The 23,120-nt window shown below is 40.5% G+C and overlaps 2 protein-coding genes across 2 annotated transcripts; one reads left to right on the plus strand and one right to left on the minus strand.

Annotated features, from left to right (window-relative positions):
• The first annotated feature begins 1,260 nt into the window (after positions 1-1,260).
• Positions 1,261-15,091, plus strand: rhd (Rh blood group, D antigen). Its single transcript, XM_084093327.1, has 10 exons — positions 1,261-1,470; positions 1,960-2,152; positions 2,664-2,814; positions 3,756-3,903; positions 11,097-11,272; positions 11,465-11,602; positions 12,385-12,509; positions 12,677-12,756; positions 14,028-14,101; positions 14,292-15,091. The coding sequence occupies exons 1-10, from the start codon at positions 1,323-1,325 to the stop codon at positions 14,316-14,318; spliced, it is 1,260 nt and encodes a 419-aa protein (XP_083949453.1). The 5' UTR covers positions 1,261-1,322; the 3' UTR covers positions 14,319-15,091.
• tmem50a (transmembrane protein 50A) lies at positions 14,697-21,830 on the minus strand. Its single transcript, XM_084093328.1, has 7 exons — positions 21,729-21,830; positions 20,596-20,711; positions 20,393-20,505; positions 19,824-19,891; positions 18,865-18,957; positions 18,685-18,751; positions 14,697-15,944 (listed from the first exon to the last, which is right to left on the minus strand). The coding sequence occupies exons 2-7, from the start codon at positions 20,695-20,697 to the stop codon at positions 15,899-15,901; spliced, it is 489 nt and encodes a 162-aa protein (XP_083949454.1). The 5' UTR covers positions 20,698-20,711; positions 21,729-21,830; the 3' UTR covers positions 14,697-15,898.
• Between the last annotated feature and the right edge of the window lie 1,290 nt (positions 21,831-23,120).

A 23,120-nucleotide genomic window follows, 5' to 3' on the forward strand; every position in this document is an offset into this window, starting at 1 on the left:
CTGCCGAGCCAATAAGAATCGCGCCTGTCGGCTGTCATTTTGAATGACAAGACAAATAGCCAATAGGCAGCGGTCTGATTTGTGGCGGTACCAAAGAAAGGGAAAAGGGCGGCTGACCTGTTTTCTTGGCCCGACCAGTCGCTCTTTTTTTGGACAAATCAGGTAGTGGTCGCTGACCAATAGGATAGATTCAGGCGGGACTCTCTGTACGTTTTTTTCGTATGATATTTGAGAGATGCGAATTCCTCATAAACTTACTTTACGTTGGTAGGCAGATGTAAATTGTACATTGTGTGACGGCCAAACGCTTAAATGACAAACAAAGCCCCACAAACAAGTTAATAAATGATGAATTTAATGAGCAATATTTTGTTTAATAATCACTTTTTCTTTTCTTTTTTTTTTCTTCTTTTTTTTTTTTACAATATGCAGTATGTATATGCATTTTAATCTCCCCAAACACATTTCTTAATATACTGGATAAAATGTAAAACTAATAATTACCAAAGAGACAAATTATTTAGCCTCATTTGATCTCAATTAAGTAAGTAACAATTTCGCTACTTTAGTTAGAGCGAAAACATTTTAAGTGCTGTAGAACAGGAATAACCCAAACTTTTTATATTAGTTGCATAATTTTCTTTGCCGGCTTTTGATAATGTTGCTAATAGGTCCTACTATACAAACAAACACTGTCCATTATATTATACACACACAACATGATGATTAATTGAAACCTTCGCAGGGAGTTTGATTGACAGGCGATCTCTGACCAATCATAATCCGCCATCCGCCGAATCCACAATCAGGAGAGTTAGTAGATTAACTTGGAGGATTTGAACTTGAAAGACAGTGTGTATTGACGGCTTTCCGCGGTTAAAACAACATTCCTTCTTATGTTCATTCATGTTTATTTGATGCTATAAATTAAGGAAGAGATGATCGGTTCACTAGCAGCTTTAACTGAGGCTCAACAGCGATATGTCAGACACATTAAAGAGCCACGAAACAGTATTTATTGTTTAAATTTCTTTAAGAAATGACCAAATTTGAAAGGTGAGACTTTGTTTCATATCAAAAGTAGCCTGGTCTGTCCTTTCTGTCAGCGCGTTGTCAGTGTCCTGTATTTTTCACTGCTGAGAACATGGTGTGGCTTGTCGGACATAGCAACACTAATTAAAGGGGGTGGGTCTCTGTGAACCAATTGCACAAGGTGGCATTTTTGGGAAACCCCTCCATTCCTCTTACATGCACGTGATCTTGCATACTCTTCATCTCTGGCCGGTAAAGATTAAAGACATTCAGAGTTTGTCACAGTAATAATGGCACCTCAGTACGCCCCCAGTCTCCGCTCAAGACTTCCTCTTGTGGCCTTCCTTCTGGAAACCATCTTTATCCTACTGTTTTTCTTTTTTGTGAAAATAGAGCAGCATGAGTCTGACAGTAAGCTTTTCATCCGCTCATATGCAGGTTAGTAAGTCTGATTTACATTTAAGCTGTGCTATGATTCTTAAGAGTTCAAACTTGCATTCATTGTTCAGCTTAAGGATAAACCTGAGGTTATTTATAAACAGCATCACATCATCTTTTGTAAACCTGCTATGTTCATTTCATATGTTAATGCATGCTAATGCAACAAAAGACTAGTCACATATTCAGCTCAGAAATAAATTCCTGGGCTTTTTTTTTTTTAGAACCTTTAACATATCAAAACCAATTGAAAAATTCCTATCCATATGAACGTACTTAAAATTATTATGATTTGACTTTATTTTGTTTGTAAATGTGTGCCACATTGCCGTTTGGGGTGTGGAGCCACACCATCTCTGGTTTTGGATGATAAGAAGCATTTCTCTATCCCACAAGCAATTAAAAGACTGACCGCCAAGTGTTTAAAGTTTATATCGCTTTTCATAAAATGACACATTGGCAATATTTGAAATGCAATCTTTTCTACAGAATTCCAAGATATTCATGTGATGATATTCATGGGGTTTGGATTCCTGGCCACGTTCCTTGTACGATATGGTTTCAGCGGATCAGGGTTTAACATGCTGTTAGCGGCCATGGCCATCCAGTGGGCCGTCTTGATGAATGGCTTCCTGCTGCCACAACGCCACCACAGAAGAGAGATCCACATCAGTATGAAGAGGTACAGCTACATTACAGGTCTTAGCAGATGCTTTCTTACAAAAGCAACTCACAATGTCTAAATGTTAATGGCAATACACTGACAGGTAAGCCATTAGATTGAATATGAAACATCATTTCAAAAAAAGTCGAAACATTTGCATTTGCAAACATCTGGTACATTTACTCTGGAAAAACCAATGCATTTGTTTTTTAATAAAAACTGATTTTCATAATCATGACAAGGGCTTACCTTTACTTTTGTTATTATTTTTTCATACTTTAAGATGGTAAAAAAGGTACAAAACCTGTCACTGGAATAAAAAGGTTCTAATATGTACCATTTAGGTACTAATATGTACACTTTTGGTACCGATGATATGTACCTTTGAGGTATTAATATGCACTCTTTAGGTACAAAGGTGTACCTTTTGAAAGGGTACCGCCCCAGTGACAGCTTTTGTACCTTTTTTTTTCTGAGAGTAGGTTTGACAGCACCACTACATCAAATGTTATCTGTGCTCCTCATGTAGTGTGATTGAGGCAGAGCTCTGTGCAGCATCTGCTCTGGTTGCAATGGGAGCGGTCCATGGGAAGACAAATCCTGTCCAGCTTTTACTAATGGCTCTGGTGGAGGTCACTGGATTTGTGACCAATCAGTGGATCCTGCGAACTCTGCTCCGTGTAAGAGAAGTATTACTTTCCCTGATAAAAATGATCACTTTCATCATATATATATATATATATATATATATATATATATATATATATATATATATATATATATATATATATATATATATATATATATATATATATATATATATATATATATATATATATATATGAAGAGTTCAGATGCAAAAGCCTCTACGTGCCATCTGAAATTTTCTTCTAGAATGATCATTTTTATCAAGCTCGATATATATATCAGGAAATTTCAGTTAAACCAGCTTGCAAAACATTATATCCGTGAATTACTGTCTGGATACTTTTGTAAGACATAAGAATGAACAGTACTGTCAAACTGATTAATCACAATGAACCGCATCTAACATAAAATTTGTGTAAATATATAAATATATTTACATGTATATATATATTTTTACACAAACTTTTATGTTATATATATTTTGTATATAACATATATGTATAACATATATGTATATAACTTTCTTATATTAACTTTAACTTTCTTTTATGCCAAAAATCATTGGGATATTAAATAAAGATCACGTTCCATGATCCATGAAGATATTTTGTAAATGTCCTACCATAAATGTATTTTTGTGAGTGAATGCAGCACAATTGCGAACATAAATGAAAAACTTTAAAGGCGATTTTCTCAATGTTTAAATTTTTTTGCACCTTCTGATTCCAGATTTTCAATCTGACCCATGTGACTGGTTTTGTGGTCCAGGGTAGCTTATGTGTAATATTTGTATAACATATATATTTATGTTTTTATATATATATATAAATATGTTATACATATATTTACAAACTTTTATTTTAGATGCGATTAATCAATTTGACAGCACTAATGAACATACTATTTTATTTAGACAGATTGTGTATTTTCTTTCTGTACTAAGGCAACGATTGAAGCTGTGCTCATGTTTCAGGCAGATCCACTGTACAGCATCATGATGCTGCATATCTTCGGAGCTCTTTTCGGTGTGATGGTGTCATGGGTGCTGCACAGAGAGGGAATCAATCCAAAACATGAGAAAGAAAAAATTGACCGTAGCACTGGCTTATTCGCAATGTTTGGTGAGTACAATAACAAACAGTTATCTCTCAGACTCAGAAGATACCTCTAAACCAGGTTTCAGACTCTAACCATGACAGCACATCAGATGAGTTTGTGAGCTTCAAGTGATTCTTTAAAGATAATTTGAATATTTACAGATAAAACTGAATATTTAATGGCACCTGTGCTTCGTTCATGCAATTAAAATATATATTTTAAGCTAATTTACTGCTTTAAATCACTCCATTGGATGCCTTTTTTATTCTTCCCTCAAAGCAAAAAGCATTTTATAAAGCAAAAATAGTTTTATATAGATCAATATCACTCGGGTAAGAATGTTTAAGGCCACAGATTATTTACAATTTGTGTGATGCAGATCTATTATATAATTATTGAGTTGATGTGGCACAGCTGTTGCAGAAAATGTAACCACAACACTATATGTATATATGTGTATGTATGTATGTATGTACTATGTATGTATATGTATGCGGGCTCTGATAAAAGTGTGTATTCGAGGGCCATTAGGGACAGGGCCACATTGGCTGTGTTCGAAATCGCCCCCTATACCCTCATTCACTATTCTCTTCTCCACTAATATAGTCCACTTGAAGAAGTGAATGAAAAAGAGTAAGTGAATTCGGACACTGAGTGCACCGGAAGGGCTGCCGCTTTTGCATAGTTTGTGCTTGCTGTTTAATAATCATTTGAAAGTAATAGCAAACTGGCAGCTCCAGTAACGATGAAAAGATTTATCTTGAACTCTGTCAAGGAAACCTGTATGAATAAACATTTTTAAACAATTTAATAATCAATCAAAAAGGGATATATATGTATGATATTACGCTATAGCCACATTGGAACTGGATGGATGGATGATTCAGCTTTTCTGACGAAATGCAGAAATTCATTCAGCAGACTCTCACAGTGCATTGTGTGACTGAACAAGTACACTCGATAATGTCCTCTATGGTTTCGGACACCACTACATATGGCTGTTCCCTCAAGTAGTGCCCTATTTAAGAGTATAGGGGACAATTTCAGACACAGCCTATGTTTAAACCTTAGTTAAACAATTAAATAATCAATTAAGAAGGAATGTATATGTGTAGCCTATAATATTACGCTGTAGCCACAATGGACCAGCGGTTTGGAAAATGGATGGATGGATGATTCCTTCTGCGGGCGCCATCTTCTGGTCAGACGCAGGAATTTATTCAGCACATGACTCTCACAGTGCATTATGGGTATTCTGTAGCCGTTGAGTGTACTTCGGTTATACACTCGTTATTGCAGTACATTATGGGATTGAATGAGTGCACTCGATAACGTTCACTATGTTTTCGGACACCACTACAAATGGCTGACTTCTCAAATAGTGCCCTATTTAAAAGTATAGGGGGCGATTTCAGACACAGCCAGTCACTTGTTCCCATTCAGTCGGTCAACTCGGTACAACACATGACTATGGGATATCGCGCTCTAGCGCCATCTGCTGAAGACACCTTTATTCACGCCTGAAAGGCTAATGACGCATGACGACGTGGGCGGTGCCACATGCCCACAGCATATAAATGCAGTCGTATGCGTCATTCCCCTTTGTTCTTCAGCTCTTCACCGTGCTGCTAGAACGCCATCACGCCACAATCTTCATTGGAAAAACCCACGGTGGTGATTCCTATTGAAAGGCACAAACAGAGAAATTAAAAGCTTTAGCGTTGCTAACTAAAAGATAATAAGTCTCACAACAAGAATTCTCGCTCATGCCCAATGGCATGTGGGTACCTGTTGTCTGAAAAAGATACACACGAGCACTGCCCGGTGTGTCTGGGGATTGTCCATGCTAAGCTGGCTCTCTCCGACACGGGAACATGTATACACTGCCGACAGCTTCGTCGTTCGACACTCGAGCGACGCATAGCATTTGTTGAACGAGTACTCGAGAATACAGCGGACAGACACGGCCCGCTTCTGTCCTCAGGTGCTGCTCCAGATACGGCACTAGCCGGTTTTGAGGCAGGTACTTGGAGCGACCGTATGGAAGCCGGGGAGGTTATGAATGATTTTAATAATGTTCCCCTGATGGCTTCGTTGGAGTGTCGGGAGGAGGACTCTGTCTCGCTGGAAGCAGGTGAGGAATTCTTTGAAGATAATTTTCAGCCGGAGCAGGTCACGGCTTCCCCCTCCCTCTCCGAGACGATGGGAGGAAGTGAGTTCATGGAGGAGCCCTTCTTTGAACTATATCGAAGGGCGGCAGCAAAGCTGTCGGTGGAATGGCCTGCCCCTCCCCCGGTTCAAAAAAGCTCACGTTTCGGCGGGTTCTATTTGTCTCAGGTTCAAACTGTGGTAAGGACACATCTGCCGATTTACCCAGACTGTATGGCAGAGCTTACAGCTTCATGGTCAAAACCCATGTCTTCTCCTTCCCCGGTGCCGGGAATGAGTAAGTTCACTGATCTCGAAGGAGCACAGGAAGCAGGGTTAATATCAGCTCCGCCAGTGGAGCATTCGCTTGCGACTTACTTGGCTCCAATGCAAAATAGCGGTATCGCGGGCATCCCCACTCTCCCGTCGGGACCGTGTAGGTTCTCGTACAGACAGCTTAGCAGGATTTATAGTGATCAAGCCTGCACGGCTAGAGCCTTGAGCACAATGTCCCTGCTACAAACATATCAGGCTATTTGCTTGGGGGAACTAAGCGATGCCGTGTCAGAGGGAAGATCGTGTGACGAACTTATGGGGGAGGTGAGATCCACAGCTGATTATATACTGCGTACAACACGTTGCGCGTTGGTATTGTTAGGTCATGCAATGGCCAGTACGGTGGTGGCTCAGCGCCATCTGTGGTTGACTCTGGCGAACCTGCCGGAACGAGATCGGAATGCGTTCCTCGGAGCACCAATCTCTACGACGGGTCTATTTGGAGAGGGTCTTGACGCGTTTCAAGCGCGATTTGAAAATTCAAGGCAGGCAGAATCTCTCAGGGGTTCAATGCCTAGAAGGTTTAACAAACCAACACAATCACCTGCTCAGCCACGGTTTAGGGGGTCGACTCGACCCCCACCAGCCAAGAGGCCGGCTGCTGCAGTGGCAGCGCCGAGACCCAATGCTTGGGAGACTAGACCTAGGCGAGCTTATCCACAACCTAAACAGCAGGCAGGGTCGGGAAAGAAAGACCCGCCCGCAGCGAAAGGGAAATTTTTCTCCACAGAGAGGAGGGCACGGGCAAATTCCTAGCTCGCAATCGAGGGAGGATCATCGGCCCAGAGGCAGCCGCTTTCTTCTCTCAGTGGAAAAGAAACCTTGCAAGAGAGTGGGTTCAGTTTTGAGTTCAATTTCAATAAAGAAACTTTGTGTTCAGCATTCAATGCCTCGTTATGATTTGTCAAAACAATCATGCAATGCCTCATGTATTGATTTGTCAGAACAATCAGGATGTATTAAAACCACCAAACTCACAAATAAACCATGTGTTGTCAAAGGGGGTAAACACAGGGACATCCAATGTCCAACAATGCTCAATAAGAGAGGTGGGGGTTTCCCCGGTGATGCCGGGAATCCTTGCTGTCAGCCTGGAACGGTGGCACGCATGCGCACCAACACCATGGGTTTTTCGCACAGTTCAGTGCGGTTATCGGCTGCAGTTCCTCTCATGCCCCCCCTGTTTCGGTAATTACGACGTCGGTGTCGGGGGAGGCTTCCCCAGTATTAAGGAAAGAAATTCAGGTTCTTCTCAGCAAGGCTGCAATACAGGTGGTTCCACAGGGAAAAACGGAGGAAGGGTTTTACAGCCGTTACTTCCTCCTCCCAAAGAAAAGTGGGGGCTTACGCCCGATTCTGGATTTACGGCAGTTGAACAAACACCTCAGACGTTACAAATTCAAAATGCTCACAGTGCGTCATCTACTATCCTCTCTGCGTCCCCGGGAATGGTACACATCGGTGGATTTGACCGATGCGTATTTTCATGTCACAATTCACCCGGACCACAGAAAATTTCTGAGGTTCTCCTTCGAGGGGACTGCATACGAATTTCAAGTCCTGCCGTTCGGGTTGTCCCTAGCGCCGCGCACATTCACGAAGTGTGCAGAAGCGGCACTGACTCTGCTGCGTCATCAAGGCATGAGAGTGTTCGCCTATTTGGACGACCTACTCCTGGCCACAGACACCAGGGAACAAGCAGTATTGCAAACACAGACCCTTGTCTCCCACCTATGAGATCTGGGATTTTTAATAAATCTCAAGAAGAGCTCCCTGGTTCCGTGTCAGCGGATTTCGTATCTCGGTTTAGAGATAGATTCGATAAAGAACACAGCTATGCTGTCGCTTCAAAGAGCCGAGAATTTTTGCAGCTGCCTGAGTCGGTTTCGACTGGGAAAGCGAGTGCGTTTTCACACAGTGTTGAGGCTGCTGGGGTTGATGGCCTCAATAATAACGGTCGTTCGGCTCGGTCTCCTCTTTATGCGTGCGTTCCAGAGATGGGCGCTGAGCACTGGTCTGAATGTCACACGGCATTTAAACAGACAAGTGACGATAACGCCAGCGTGCGTTCGGGCTCTGGTTCCCTGGGAATCCCCGAGTCTGTTGACAGAGGGAATCCCCCTAGGCAGAGTTACGTCACGTATAGTAGTGACGACAGATGCATCCCTACATGGGTGGGGAGCCCTATGCCAGGGGAGTTCTGTAAGAGGAGAATGGTCATCAACGATGAAGGAGCGTCATATAAATTATTTTGAGTTGCAGGCAGTTCTTCTGGCACTGAAACACTTTGTGCAGCATCTGCACGGCGAACATGCATTAGTCAGAACGGACAACACGACAGTAATGTCATATATAAACAGACAAGGGGGCACACGCTCTCTTCCACTGCTGCAACTAACACTCCTAATATGGGCCAGCGAACACTTAGCGTCGTTTAGGGCAGTGCATGTCCCGGGTCACCTGAATGGCGGGGCAGACCTGCTATCCCGGGGAGGACCACAGGTCAGGGAATGGCGTTTGCACCCGAGAATAGTGGCGCAGATTTGGGATCGGTTCGGCAGGGCCGAGGTCGATCTTTTTGCATCCAGGGAAAACACGCACTGCCCGCTGTTTTTCTCGATAATAAACAGCAGCGCCCCGCTGGGGGTGGATGCGCTGTCTCATGCATGGCCCAAAACTCTACTGCATGCGTTTCCCCCGGTAGAACTGATACAGCCCACTCTGGACAGGGTGCGTCAGGAGGGTCTGTCACTAATTTTAGTGGCCCCGCGCTGGCCAACGAAAACATGGTACGCATGTATCATGACGCTGCTGGCCGGGACACCGTGGTGTCTTCCCCAATGCAGGGACCTGCTGTCCCAGGCAGAAGGACAGGTTCTACACCCCCGGCCGGAACTGTGGAATCTATGGGTTTACCCGCTGAGAGGGTGAATTTAGTGGCAGCAGGGCTCCCGATTAATGTCGTAGCCACAATACAGAGTGCTAGGGCACCATCAACAAGGGGGCTCTACGCGTCGAAATGGCGCATATTTGAACAGTGGTGCGGGCAAAAGTCTTTATCGCCATTTCAGTGCCCGATCGCGGGAATATTAACGTTTCTGCAGGAATTGTTCGAAGAGGGTCGATCACATTCCACACTAAAAGTTTAATTAGCGGCCATTTCGGCCTGTCACGAGGGTATTAATGGGGCCGCGCCGAGCGCGCACCCGCTGGCCGTGCGGTTCCTTAAAGGAGCGAAGCGACTGAGACCCGTTGCAAAGTCGATGGTACCATCATGGGACCTAACTGTGGTTTTGGAGGCTATGTGTGAACCTCCATTCGAGCCCTTAGAATCATTGAATCTGAAGATGCTGTCTTATAAAACAGCCCTATTGCTCGCGCTGGCATCAGCAAAGCGTATTGGTGATCTCCATGCGCTGTCAGTGCATCCCTCATTCATCCAGTTTGCACTGGATGGGTCTAGAGTGGTGTTGCGCCCGAACGCTGCGTATACACCAAAAGTCATGTCAGGGGCATATAGTTTGCTCTCGTTCGAGCTACCAGCTCTGTCAAATCTCTCGATTGACTCAGAGGAAGACAGGAGACTCCACGCGTTATGCCCTGTACGAATTTTACGCAGGTATATCGAGCAGACGCAGGCAGTGCGTTCGTCCGATCAGCTTTTTGTGTGGTTTACCAACCCTGTTTGTGGGAAACCGCTGTCTAAACAGCGTCTTTCACATTGGATCGTGGAGGCGATTTCAATTGCATACAGGAGTAAAGGGTTAGATCCACCGACAGGGGTGCGGGCGCATTCTACAAGAGGCATGGCAACGTCATGGGCGTTGTTTAGAGGGGTGTCAGTAGAAGATATTTGTGCGGCAGCCAGTTGGACATCACCACACACATTTGTTCGGTTTTACCGACTAGATGTCACTGCTTTAACAGTAGCTCGTCCGTGCTTACTGCAGGGACTTCAGACCAAGGACCATCACTCTCTTGAAAAAGGGTCATGTGGCGGTGCTGGCCTCTTACGTTTAGTTCAGCAACTCGGCAGGGCGTGAATACATGTCCCATAGTCATGTGTTGTACCGAGTTGACCGACTGAATGGGAACGTTGAGTTATGAATATAACTACTGTTCCCAGAAGGAGGGAAACGAGGTACAACACCTCTGGGCCCCGCGCAGTCGGAGGCTCGGTGAAGAGCTGGACTGAACAAAGGGGAATGACGCATACGACTGCATTTATATGCTGTGGGCATGTGGCACCGCCCACGTCGTCATGCGTCATTAGCCTTTCAGGCGTGAATAAAGGTGTCTTCAGCAGATGGCGCTAGAGCGCGATATCCCATAGTCATGTGTTGTACCTCATTTCCCTCCTTCTGGGAACAGTAGTTATATTCATAACTCAACGTTTAGATCCTAAATTAATCCTGAAAGTTGTGAACGAATCGGTTCAATAGGCTCAATGAATGATTCAGTGAGTCATTTACAAAGACAGTAATTTGTCGCCACCTACTGGTGTAACTGTGTAACCTGCAGAAAGAGTCACTGAAAATCCCCAACTCTGACAGTCTGTCTGGAACAAAGAAAGACGAACGAAACAGTGAAAAGTCCCAGTGCTGCTGGATATCACGGCCCTTTTGAACGATGCTCATCCAATCAGATTCAAGGACCGAAGTGTAATTATTTTATCTCTATATTTTAATTAAATCATGCACGGGAACTGCCTCCCTTTCTCTCTTTCTCACAGGAACACTGTTTCTGTGGATGTTCTGGCCCAGTTTTAACTCGGCACTGGTGCCTCAAAGGAGGGAGAAAGAACTGAAACTCACTGTGATATATGGGACGTATCTGTCTCTGGCCGTCAGTGTTGTCATGGCGATGTCTGTTTCTATGCTCACCAGCTCCAAAGGAAAGATGAACATGGTGAGCGACTGTAGTAAGAACATTCCCACATAGCAAACTCCCTCACAGAGTTGAAAACAATCATAACATAATACTCTGAAATCTGACACATCATGAAAGTATAATGGGTCGTGAACTCCATTTCATGTTGACTTTGTTAGGATCCAGTTTTTCAGAAAATGGACACATGATGAAGAGTATCATGTTTTGCAGGTTCATTTCCAGAGCTCTGCCCTGTCTGGTGGTGTTGCCATTAGTGTTGCCATGACGGCAGTCCACGAGCCATGGATCGCTATGATGATTGGCTTCTGTGCCGCTCTCTTATCAGCCCTGGGATTCCAGTACATGAAGGTCAAGCCACATCCATCACAAAATGGAAAACTCAAATTTTCCTGATCTCCCCCCATAAGTCAGGGTCGTTAACTAAAAAAACATTAATTGAAATAAAACATTAAAGGGATACTCCACTTTTTTTGGAAATAGGCTCATTTTACAACTCCCCCAGAGTTAAACAGTTGAGTTTTACCGTTTTCGAATCCATTCAGCCGAACTCCGGGTCTGGCGGTACCACTTTTAGCATAGCTTAGCATAGATCATTGAATCGGACAAGACCATTAGCATCTCTCTCAAAAAAAATGACCAAAGAGTTTCGATATTTTTCCTATTTAAAACTTGACTCTTCTGTAGTTACATCGTGTACTAAGACCGATGGAAAATGAAAAGTTGTGATTTTCTAGGCTGATATGGCTAGGAACTATACTCTCATTCCTGCGTAATAATCAAGAAACTTTGCTGCCGTACCATGAGTCCAGCAGGTGTAATGATATGACGCAGCGCCTGAAAATGGTCTTTTTTTAAAAAAAGAGATGCTAATGGTCTTGTCCGATTCAATGATCTATGCTGAGCTATGCTAAAAGTGGTACCGCCAGACCCAGAGATTGGCTGAATGGATTCGAAAACGGTAAAACTCAACTGTTTAACTCTGGGGGAGTTGTAAAACGAGCCTATTTCCAAAAAAAGTGGAGTATCCCTTTAAGCTTAAATTAAACTTATTGTATTTCAGTATTTGTCATTTTTGTTTAAAGTTGAAGTACTAAAATAACTATAACTATAACTTTTTCACTTTCATTCAGGATCACATGTTGTTTGCTTTTGAGTGTCACGACACCTGCGGCGTCCTCAACGTGCACGCCATACCGGGAATCCTGGGATGGTTCGCTCATTTATTTATACAGCTGGCCAGTAGTGAAAGCACAATGTAAAGTGATTTTCACTTTTAGTCAATCATATGACGTGTGCATCCAATAAATTGCATTAATTAACCATAGAATAACAGTAAAAGCAATGACTACAGGCATAAAATGTCTGAGCTTTAGATGTTTTTCAGATCTTTTAATGCTGACTGTGTTGTATTTGTGTTCTCAGAGCTGTGCGGTTTGCTGTGAATCACATCTGTGTTTTCCTCATAACGGTGTGCATGAGTCTGGTGATGGGAACAGCTACAGGTACACCACTGATGAAGATCATTTGACAGTCATATTTCATTTCCTTGTGTTATGAATAAGATCAGCAAAGCACCTTAGGCTGTTTTAAACAGTTTTCCCTGTGCATTTCTGTCTGTGAGCTAATTTGTAATAGATTCAGATTCTTTCTAAAAAAATAAATAAAAAAAAACAGAAAAGAAAAGAAAAGAAAAAAAAAGTAAGACTGATGGTGCACTTTAGACATTCTACTAACTATAAGTAAGTTAAAGGGATGGTTCGGAGTAATTTCAACCTAGGGTCCTTTGCACCATGACCTCGAGCCAAACACCCCCCCAGAAGCCTTTTTTCCCTACCGCTAACCCGGACGTCGAGGTTACTTCCGTGATTTGGGAAAAGTCCGTAAATGTCCTTTGCAAAACTCACAAGCTAGTGAATTTAACACTTCATTGAAATTTATTTTTTCCAAAGTGTTGACAACTTAGTGTTAACTAATAATTGTTGCAAACTGGTACTACCAACAAAATATTAGTGCATTCTTGGAACTGGGCGTCGTTACACTACATCCTTACGCATCGCTTTCTGCCAGGACTTTTATGGGCTTTTCCCAAATCACGGAAGTGACCTCGACGTCTGGGTTAGCGGTAGCATGAGCCGTCAGGAAAGTGTTATATAAATAAACTCCTGATGTACTTACAAACTTTCCAATGCCTCGTTTTATGAGTACAGAACCTATTTGTACTACTGTAGAAGTGTGGTGCCATTCTGGGCATTATTAGTGGGGTAATTTACGAGATACATCCTTGGATCCATTAGCACCTGCACTAAGCCATTCGGCTGATATCTCTAAATAAGCTCTAACTTTAATAATGTTCAACCAAGGGGAAAAAAAGCTTCTGGGGGGGTGTTTGGCTCGAGGTCATGGTGCAAAGGACCCTAGGTTGAAATTACTCCGAACCATCCCTTTAAGTAACTACATGTCAACTAACTGTCATTAGAGTATTAGTAGACTGTCTGCTAACACTTTATTCAGATGCTCCTCAACAGACATTCTACTGACTATAAGTGACTTTGCAAGTACGTCAACTTATTCTGCTAACCCTGACCTAATCTAACACTCCACTACACTAATAGTCTAATGAGAGTTAGTTGACATGTAGTTGCAAAGTTATCGTAGAATGTCTACTGGTGGACCATCAAAATAAAGTGTTGTGTTTTTCCATAACCCTTACTGATAAGTTTTGTGTTTTAGTTTACTGAGGCAGACTATACATACAACTTAAATAAATTTGCAGGACTTTTCCTTAAATGGAGTTTCTGGAGACCCCAGCAGGACAGGAAGTGCTTTGATGACCAGGCATTCTGGGAGGTAAATGGTTTTGTTCATTCACAACAATATAAATACAGTGGATTAAATGCCAATTCTTACTCTTTCTGTGTTTGCATTCATCTTTTTCATTTAAAGTGGAATTAATGACATACTTATTTAGAAAAATGTACTTAACTTATATTTCCAAACATGTTTATCACTGCTAATTATGTATTTCTTTCTCATGTAGTTTCCAAATTTGGCGGTACGTGTATGAAGAACTTGTGGACACATCAAAGAAAACTCCAGGCATAAATGCAATTAACACAAAATATATGTGTGTTTGAGAAGTCAGAGGTTGCTTAAGTAAACAATTTACAATATAAAATGTCCTTAAATGGAAATCAGTATGTTTTCTAACTGAAAAATCATCTCGCAAAGACTTTTCCAAGCCCGTGGCTGGATTAAATTACTTCAGTGGAAGCAAGACACACAGAGAAGAGTTTGTTTCATGATGGCGAGCTGATAAACCACACCACCAACTAACTTAATATCTAAAAATAACCTGATGTCAGTCAGTACATTGACTGTAGTCCATAAACCCGTTATTCATCTGTATTTGAACATAGTGAAAGAAAAAAACACTGGCTCTGTACATATTTACAATAATTTTATTCATTTGAAACCCACAGTTGAATGAAGTTTAGCTTTTTGTCAGAAAGAGAGACATGGATTACATTAAAATGTTACATTCTTTTAGCATGTAGAAATCACAGAATCTTTAATTTGTCAGTTGATAGACGAGTCAAAATCTCTGACTTGCGTCACCTTATTCACCCATAACCACTGAAATAATAAGAAATTGTGCTTTTTTAAAAACATTAACATTTTTATACAACTCCCACATGCCCAAGCATACACATAGAGAGTGACTTTGATGCTCCAGAACACAAAATATATAACCAGGGTTCCCACAGTCAAGGAAAATATGCTGTTTGGTTTTACTAGTTGCACAGAAATTAAACACGTCTTTAAAAAAAAAAAAAAAAAGTTGACAGTGAATGTACATGTTTCTGCTAAAGCTCAGCTCTAAGAAACTGCTCTTGCTCAGTGCAATCTCTGTAAAATAATTTTTTTAAATCTGTAATAATGAATGACTGAAAAGAGTATGGGAATCCGTATAACATAATATATAAAAATCTTCCAAAAGTAAAACATTGAATAAAACGATGTTGTAGTGATGTCAACTGACAGAAGGTTGAGCTAATATGATGAAATTTCAAGAGATTATGCATGAAAGTGATCTGACAGATACAAATCTGGTGGCTTATGTAAAAAAAGCAAACTTATTCAAATGACGACACATTAAAAATAGAAACACAGTGAATCACTCATTTTGGTTTATAAACGATTCTGCTCAAAAACTCTCCCTGCTGCAATCACATAAAATCACGTTACTATATTTTGCGAATCAATGTTTTCTTTCCTTTTGAGATCTCTGGAAACGCTAGGCTGAAGATATTAGCTCTTATTGTGCACTTTTAATCTGAGAATTCTACAATTTCTATATGTAATGTCATTGAAATTCTATTGCATATATGTAATTTTTTTTAATGCAGAGTGAGGTCAAAACGTGTCCATTTTGACTGCAGAGTCTGGATTTGATTTGCATTTCTTGTGTGCACCCATTGTGGCCACACAGGAAACAAGACAAAGAAAGGAAGAAGGAATATATTTAAGAACGTCTGAGGGGTTGAAAAGAGGAGAGAAAGAAATAGCGAGTGCAAATAAGCAGCAATAAGTACAGAGGAATTGTGTGTTGATGGACTGTGGGATTTGATTGAAGGAAATGAAGCTTCACTGCCAGAGGTCCTCAGTTCGGCCAAACTTGAACACCAGACCACTGCAAGAGTGAAGGAGAATCACAAATCAGAGCTCAATCAAATTATCATATTGTTTTCAGAATTTGCAGAGTAATTTATTATGATTTGCACGAATACTCAAAATCTTAGATCTCTGGCGCAGGTAATTACAGGCCGGGGCGATAGTTCATATATTCATGATATGTTCAAAATTATTTTAATGCACTTTTAACGGGGCATTAGGCTTCCTAAAAAGTATTCTGAAGGTCATTTAAATGTCTTGCGACTAACAGATATTTAAAGCAACACCAAGTAACTTTTGCTCTCGGGGTCCCCCTACAGTTGGGAAACAGTATTGTTTTCTACTACTGTCGTAAAATCTGTCATGGTAACACCAGGGGATACACGTGCATTTGTTGACAAGCCGATACCCCCGAACTCTGCAGAAGGAGTTCTCATGTCTTGGGCAGACTGCCTGCGTTGCGTGTGAAATGTCTTCTTCCCAGGTACAGTGGCATATATTTCAGCATGTCATGAATATAATTTCATGGGTTTTATTTTTTTTTAACGCCAAAAGATCGCGTAGCTCACGTTTACAAGCCAGCGTCATTATAGTAGCCTGTTTTACAGAATGCTAATTCAATTCAATGTTTGTGTGGTAGGTAATAGCCATATATCGTCAATATTATAATATCAAGCTACCATAGATGAATCTGCAAAGTTGAAAAATCGATTTGCATTATAGCCTGAGGCAAGACACTTTCACCAGAAAAATAAATAAACAAACATGACTATCAGCCTGCAGTCATAGGCTAGTAATCATCTATTATTTACTATTATATAATGTAGCCCCTACCAAACTTGTACATGCCGTTTAGACATAGGCTTACTTCGGACTTTTTTTTGTCCGTTGCTGCCAAGCGACAACCTCCCTGTCTCTCTCTTGAAACCAACACGGAAGTGAATTCAACGGTAATTCATCGACTGGCCGCTTGAGGCTGGGTGCAGAAGTGAGTCAAATCTGCATCTCCCCCATGTTAAAATGGCCAACTTTACAGCAGAAAAAAACACCTTTACAGCCTGGTGCAAAAAGTGGCTTTGGTCTATATAGCTTATTTTCCCCTTCATGACAACTGTGAGGGGGGTGATTTTTTTTATAACTCATCCGTTTACATTATATTAAGCCTTAAATTTCTGCATAATTAAAGGTGTGTCCACTTTTGAGTGACAGGTGGATTCCCTCTGCTGTGGTCATTAGTCATCATTAGCCATTTGTCTGCTGTCTGTTAGCCGTCACGTTACCTCAGCTCATTGTATGACTGTAAAAATAAATAAATTTGGGAGTGACGCGCTGAGATGATGGCGACGGTCGGCCACGCCCACTTTAGGCTTCAAAAACGGTCTTCAGAAACCTACGGGTGACGTCACGGACACTACGTCCATATTTTTTTACAGTCTATGATTGCTGCTTTGGCCATGACAAAAACATGCGCGCGAAAGCCGGAAAACAAACGCTGGTTGGCCTCTCTCACGTCCGAATTTGAGGAAGTGTTGGGGGAAGTGACGTATGCCGTAAAGCAGTCAAATTTTGTAGTTCTTTTTGTGCTCGGGTTACTACCCGAACCCCGAAGTTACGTAGTGCCAGTAAAAGCGATACAGACGGTCAGGCTATGGCAGACGTGTCATTCAACCTATTGTCAGTCGATGTACCATCACAAGGGTCTTGGAAATATATTATGAAGGTTGAAAAAATACATAGTGTTGCTTTAATAGCATCAGTAGAAAAAAATATTTCTCTTTCATTTTCAGTTTCATTCAGTTTGAATCAGATAATATTGTCCATTCCAATAGATTTATGGAAAATTCAATTTAACAACTCATTTGTGTAATCAATCACTTAAATATAATTATCTCCACATAGCAATTACATACAGTAAATTGTTTTAGCAAAAGGTAAAAGGTTTTATAGGTAATAAAACTACAATATAGGTATAATATTGCACATAATTTATTAAACATCCCTGTGGTCATTTGGTGAAAACATGGTAGAAAAACAAGTTCAAGTTTGTACTGTATTTACTTCTTGCATTAAACATTCTGAATTTATTTATTTAAAGAAATTTCCACTTTTATTCAGGAAGGACGCATTTAATTGATCAAAGGTGGCAGTAAAGACATTTATAATGATACAAAGATTTCTATTTTAAATAAATGCTACTCAGTGAAAAATCATCAAAATATTATTGTTTTCAACATTGATAATAATAATTAATGTTTCTTGAGCAGCAAATCAGCATATTAAAATGATTTCTGAAGGATCATGTGACACTGAAGACTGAAGTAATGATGCAGAAAATTCAGCTTTGATCACAGGAATAAATAACATTATTTAACAATATTAGTTTTTACTGTATTTTTGATCAAATAAATGCAGCATTGGTGAACAATAAAGACCTCTTTCGAAAACATTTAAAAAATCTTACCGACCCCAAACTTTTGTAAAGTTTATATATTATATAATATAATATATTTTATATATGAAGAGTTCAGATGCAAAAGCCTCTAAATGCCATCTGAAATTTTCTTCTAGAATGATCATTTTTATCAAGCTTGTATATTTAAGTTCAGTAAATTCACTTAAATGGCAATGCAAATGACCTATTAATTGTCATTTAAGTGAAATTACTGAACTTAAATAAACAAGCTTATATATCTATATACCTGGCCTACGGGTAATGCAGTGACATATCAAACCTCTTCTGATGTGAGATTCAAACTTACCCAAAGAAGATGAATGCATTTTGGAAGAAAACTGCAATACCAGGATACACTGACAGATCCTTCTTGTCTGTTCATTCATGAAAAGAAAAAAGAAAAACTTAATTAGAAACTATACACAAGCAGAAACCTGAAACATCTTTTTCTATAAAAAGAAAAAAGAAAGCAAAATCTTTCTCTTACCGGTCACAACAAAACCACCAAACAGAATCCACATAGAGGCGATAAGAGACCCGAACGCCAACATGAACCCGATGAAGAGCCAAACTCTGGCACCTACACAGACACGCATTACCTTTACATTTAATAGACACTTTTATCCAAAGCGACTTACAAATGAGGAGAGCAATAGAAGCAATTAAATTAACAATAGGACAGCTGTGACCCTTCCCAGCTTAGTCTAACGCAGTATATGCAATTTTTTACTTTTTTTTTTTTTCTTTCTTTTTTTTTATTTATTTAAAAAGAGTGTGTTCACACTTGGCATGTTTGGTTCGATTAAATCAGACAGTGTGATTGCTCTGTTAGTGTGGTTCATTTGAATAAGTGTGAATGCTGCCATCTGAACCCTGGTGTGCACCAAACAAGTGGACCGAGACGCTGAAAAGATGAGTCTCAATCCGCCTCCAAACCAACTCTGGTGTGGTTCGACTGAAATATGAACGTAACACAGACCAAAGACATGTAAACGAACCAAAAACAGGACATGATGTCACAAGATGCAACCCTAAAAAGGACAGAATGCTCACGCATTTTTCTCATCATAGTCGTGATGATGCCCATCACAGTTTGGTACAGGCATCAGAACCGCGTCTCCTCGCAGCAGATCTTCATCTGTGTGTGTGACGGAGGGATTCCTGCTGCTGTTTTGACTCCTTTACACACGTTATAATCTCTCCACGGGTTCTCAGCTGGTCGAAATACCATCACATATAGACCTTATGTAGCCCCGCCCCTTTTTCTTTTCTTTTAATCTTTAGGTCCAGTCTTAAAAATGACAGTATGAAGACCAAGCGAACCAGGAATATATGTATTATTTTATTTTTTGGTCCAGACCAAAAGAACCAAGAGAAGAACACCCTAAAGGCACTTTTCAGTCCTGTAGTATTACAAAAAACTCATGATGCGAATGCAGCACTTACCAGTCTGTCCCAAGCAGCCCTCGCTGTAGCTGTCTCCCCTCACCTGGCCATTTGACACTGCGTTGATCCTGCAATCAAACAAAGACCCTATAAAGCAAGTCATTCCACTCGACGGCCATCTTGGCCAACTCCTCTCGGGCAGCTTCAGTATTTCAGTCATCAAGTACAGCTCCTTTCTCTTTGAATGGGGAAACATCTCTAAACCTGTTCACCAAGCTTTACGATTAAATTTAAAATCAATGAAATCTGACAACAACTGTCTGAAATCCTGACAAAAAAACTGCATTTGAAGTCATAAGCGCGTCTCAAAGCACTTTCCCCCATTCATTGTAATATAAGTGCACCGTCTTTGTATATCTAAAGACTTTGAAATCCACAGAAAGTGAAACTCAACAGGGAGTTAAACAATGCAGTCATGGTGACGGTAGTCATTGCACAACCCTGCAGTTAAATCAAGGCTAAACAACAGGAAGAAACATCTGGGACAGTCTGTCGGGCTGGACACTTTAAAAACAACTGTTCCCTTCATTAGAGGAAGCCAAGAGAGAATCTGTACAAGTGTGACTCACATGAGGAAGGCTATAGTCGCGATAACCCCACAGGTATGATATGCGTGGTGGAACTCTTCCTCTTTAGGGTACATTATCGCTGCGTCGATGATGATCCACCAGCCTGTGAAAAACTGCACGTGTGCACAGTGTGAGAAGAAAGATCATTAGTTTGGGAATCACTGGATTTTTGAGATTTATTTGATGTCATTAGGCAGACGTACCAGAACTCCGGCTGCGATGGAGGCGATGGTGTTTCTCTTCTCACCCCAATCCACATTACACTCGCAATCGCCACATCTGATCCCATCCAGAAACCCCGACATGCTGCTGATTTCACCTGATCATTCAAAGAAATACGGTTCTTTTGAGATGTTGTGCTGGTTTTCCAACTAAAGATACTTATTCATATTGCGTAATGAACTTTTTAACATTCAGCTTAGGCTTTTATCCAAAGTGAATAACATGTATTACAGTGACAATCTTGCACAAATAAATATATATTTAATTTCAAAACACTATCCCCCATATCTATCTATCTGCTGCTTATGCTTTTAGTTATATATTATATTATATATATATATATATATATATATATGAGTTTTTTGCTGCTTAGTATTTTTATGTAAACCATGATGCAGTACCATTCAAAAGTTTGAGGTAAATAAAACAAATTAATAGTTTTATTCAGAAAGGTTGCATTAAATTCATCAAACGTGCCAGTAAAGATATTTATGTTACAAAAGATTATGTTTCAAATTCATGCTGTTCATTTCAACTTTCTATTCAGTAAGAACTTACATTTTAAAATATACTGAAATGGCAAACAGTTAAATTGTAATTATATTTCACAATGGTGACTGTATGCTTGGTGACTGGTGAGCATAAGAGACTTATTTCAAAAACATTTTTAAAAACTCAGGGGGAAGTGAGTGTTCACAAACTCATTTTAGCAGCAATCATATTAATAAATGTAATAAATTCCACTGTTACTGCGCAAATGCGGCGCAGCATCACTGACTGCGCACACGCAGAGCACACATGATCATCCCGAAACCAAACACAAATAGCACACAAAAGGATTTCCATTTGTCATGTTTGCGACCAAAATCTGAATATTAACATTAGCGATATTTAACACAATAGTTCAAAATTACGTTTCCGCTCATTTTCGGACGAAGACGTCGAGTGTTAATGCTGTAAACATGATTGATCTCGTATGTCCGGATGATTTCTAACCCATATTTGCTACATCACTGTTTATATAAAGTATCGAGGATAAATACAAGCACAGTGTTGGAGAATACCTCATGAATGATCACAATGACTCATGCTCTATAGCACAATACATTTTTACCTGCACTTTTCTTGAGTTTTTCTTGTGGTTCGCAGTAAGTGGAGATAGACTCCGCAGTCTTCCGTCTCAAACAGTGGCTCTGAGCCGCACATGCGCAGTGAGCTTTCCATCACACTGAGCACATCCTATCAAACAAAATGTGCACCAACTAAAGCTTTTACACCTAAATATGTGAACAGCACGTCTGATAAAATTACAAGAAAAGAGATTTTTATTTTATTTTTAAAGAAAGGTTTTAGAAAAGGTTATTCTACAAGAAGCGGGTCGCCCCCTGAAGGCGCCTATGTTGACATCACATGACCAGCTGTGTCCTGCAATATCCAGTTTTGAGTAAGTTACTCTAAAAAGTAATTAATTACTAGTTTCAACAGAGTAATTATATTACTGTACTAATTACTGTCTCTAAAAAATTACTTATTACTTTCTAAATCCCATTTCAACGTCCTCAACCAGCTGAACCATACAAGGATAAATATGAAACTGTTCTTTCAACAACAAATATATATATATTGCATAAGCAGACCAAAATACAGACCCTTTCCAAAAAATTAGAATATCATGGAAAAGCTTATTTATTTCCATAATTCCATTCAAAACGTTAAACTTCCATAGATTATAGATTCAGGGCCCAGAACTTAAACGATTTCAAGTATTTAGTTGTTTATTTGTACATAATTTGGGCTTCCAGCTCATAAAACCCACGAAAACAGGATTTCAAAAAATTTGAATATTACATGAAATCACACAGTAATTACACAGTGATACCATGGTCATTGAACCAGGTTTTGGTTATTTTGGCAGTGTGGGCAGGTGCAAATCCTGCTGGAAAATGAAGGAGGGTTAGGGTTTGTCTCCATAAAGTGCCTCTCCATTCTTCCTCCAGACTCTGGGACCTTGGTTTCCAAATGAGATGCAAAATTTGCTCTCATCAGAAAAGAGGACTTTGGTCCACTGTGCTTTATTAAACGCAGCCGTCTACCAGGACATTTTCAGAGCACTTCATGCTTCCTTCATTTTCCAGCAGGATTTGCACCTGCCCCACACTGCCAAAAGAACCAAAACCTGGTTCAGTGACCATGGTATCACTGTGTAATTACTGTGTGATTTCATGTAATATTCGAATTTTTTAAAATCCTGTTTCATGGGTTTTATGAGCTGGAAGCCCAAATTATGTACAAATAAACAACTAAATACGTGAAATCGTTTAAGTTGTGGGCCCTGAATCTATAATCTATGGAAGTTTAACATTTTGAATGCCATCCATCCATCTTCTACCGCTTATCCGGGGCCGGGTCGCGAGGGCAGCAGTCTAAGCAGGGATGCCCAGACTTCCCTCTCCCTCGACACTTCCTCCAGCTCTTCCGGGGGGACACCGAGGCGTTCCCAGGCCAG

The sequence above is a fragment of the Abramis brama genome (assembly GCF_963993115.1).
Source record: "Abramis brama genome assembly, chromosome: 19".
NCBI lineage: Eukaryota > Metazoa > Chordata > Actinopteri > Cypriniformes > Leuciscidae > Abramis > Abramis brama.

Bases quoted from the DNA above. Each gene is read 5' to 3' on its own strand.
- rhd (XM_084093327.1), top strand. From the start codon at position 1,323: ATGGCACCTCAGTACGCCCCCAGTCTCCGCTCAAGACTTCCTCTTGTG. The intron at 11,273-11,464 runs GTGAGCGACTGT...CATGTTTTGCAG, and splicing joins CCAAAGGAAAGATGAACATG to GTTCATTTCCAGAGCTCTGC. The intron at 14,102-14,291 runs GTAAATGGTTTT...TTTCTCATGTAG, and splicing joins ATGACCAGGCATTCTGGGAG to TTTCCAAATTTGGCGGTACG.
- tmem50a (XM_084093328.1), bottom strand. From the start codon at position 20,697: ATGTCGGGGTTTCTGGATGGGATCAGATGTGGCGATTGCGAGTGTAAT. The intron at 19,892-20,392 runs GTGAGTCACACT...GTTTGATTGCAG, and splicing joins GCGACTATAGCCTTCCTCAT to GATCAACGCAGTGTCAAATG. The intron at 18,958-19,823 runs GTAAGTGCTGCA...GTGTCTGTGTAG, and splicing joins GGGCTGCTTGGGACAGACTG to GTGCCAGAGTTTGGCTCTTC.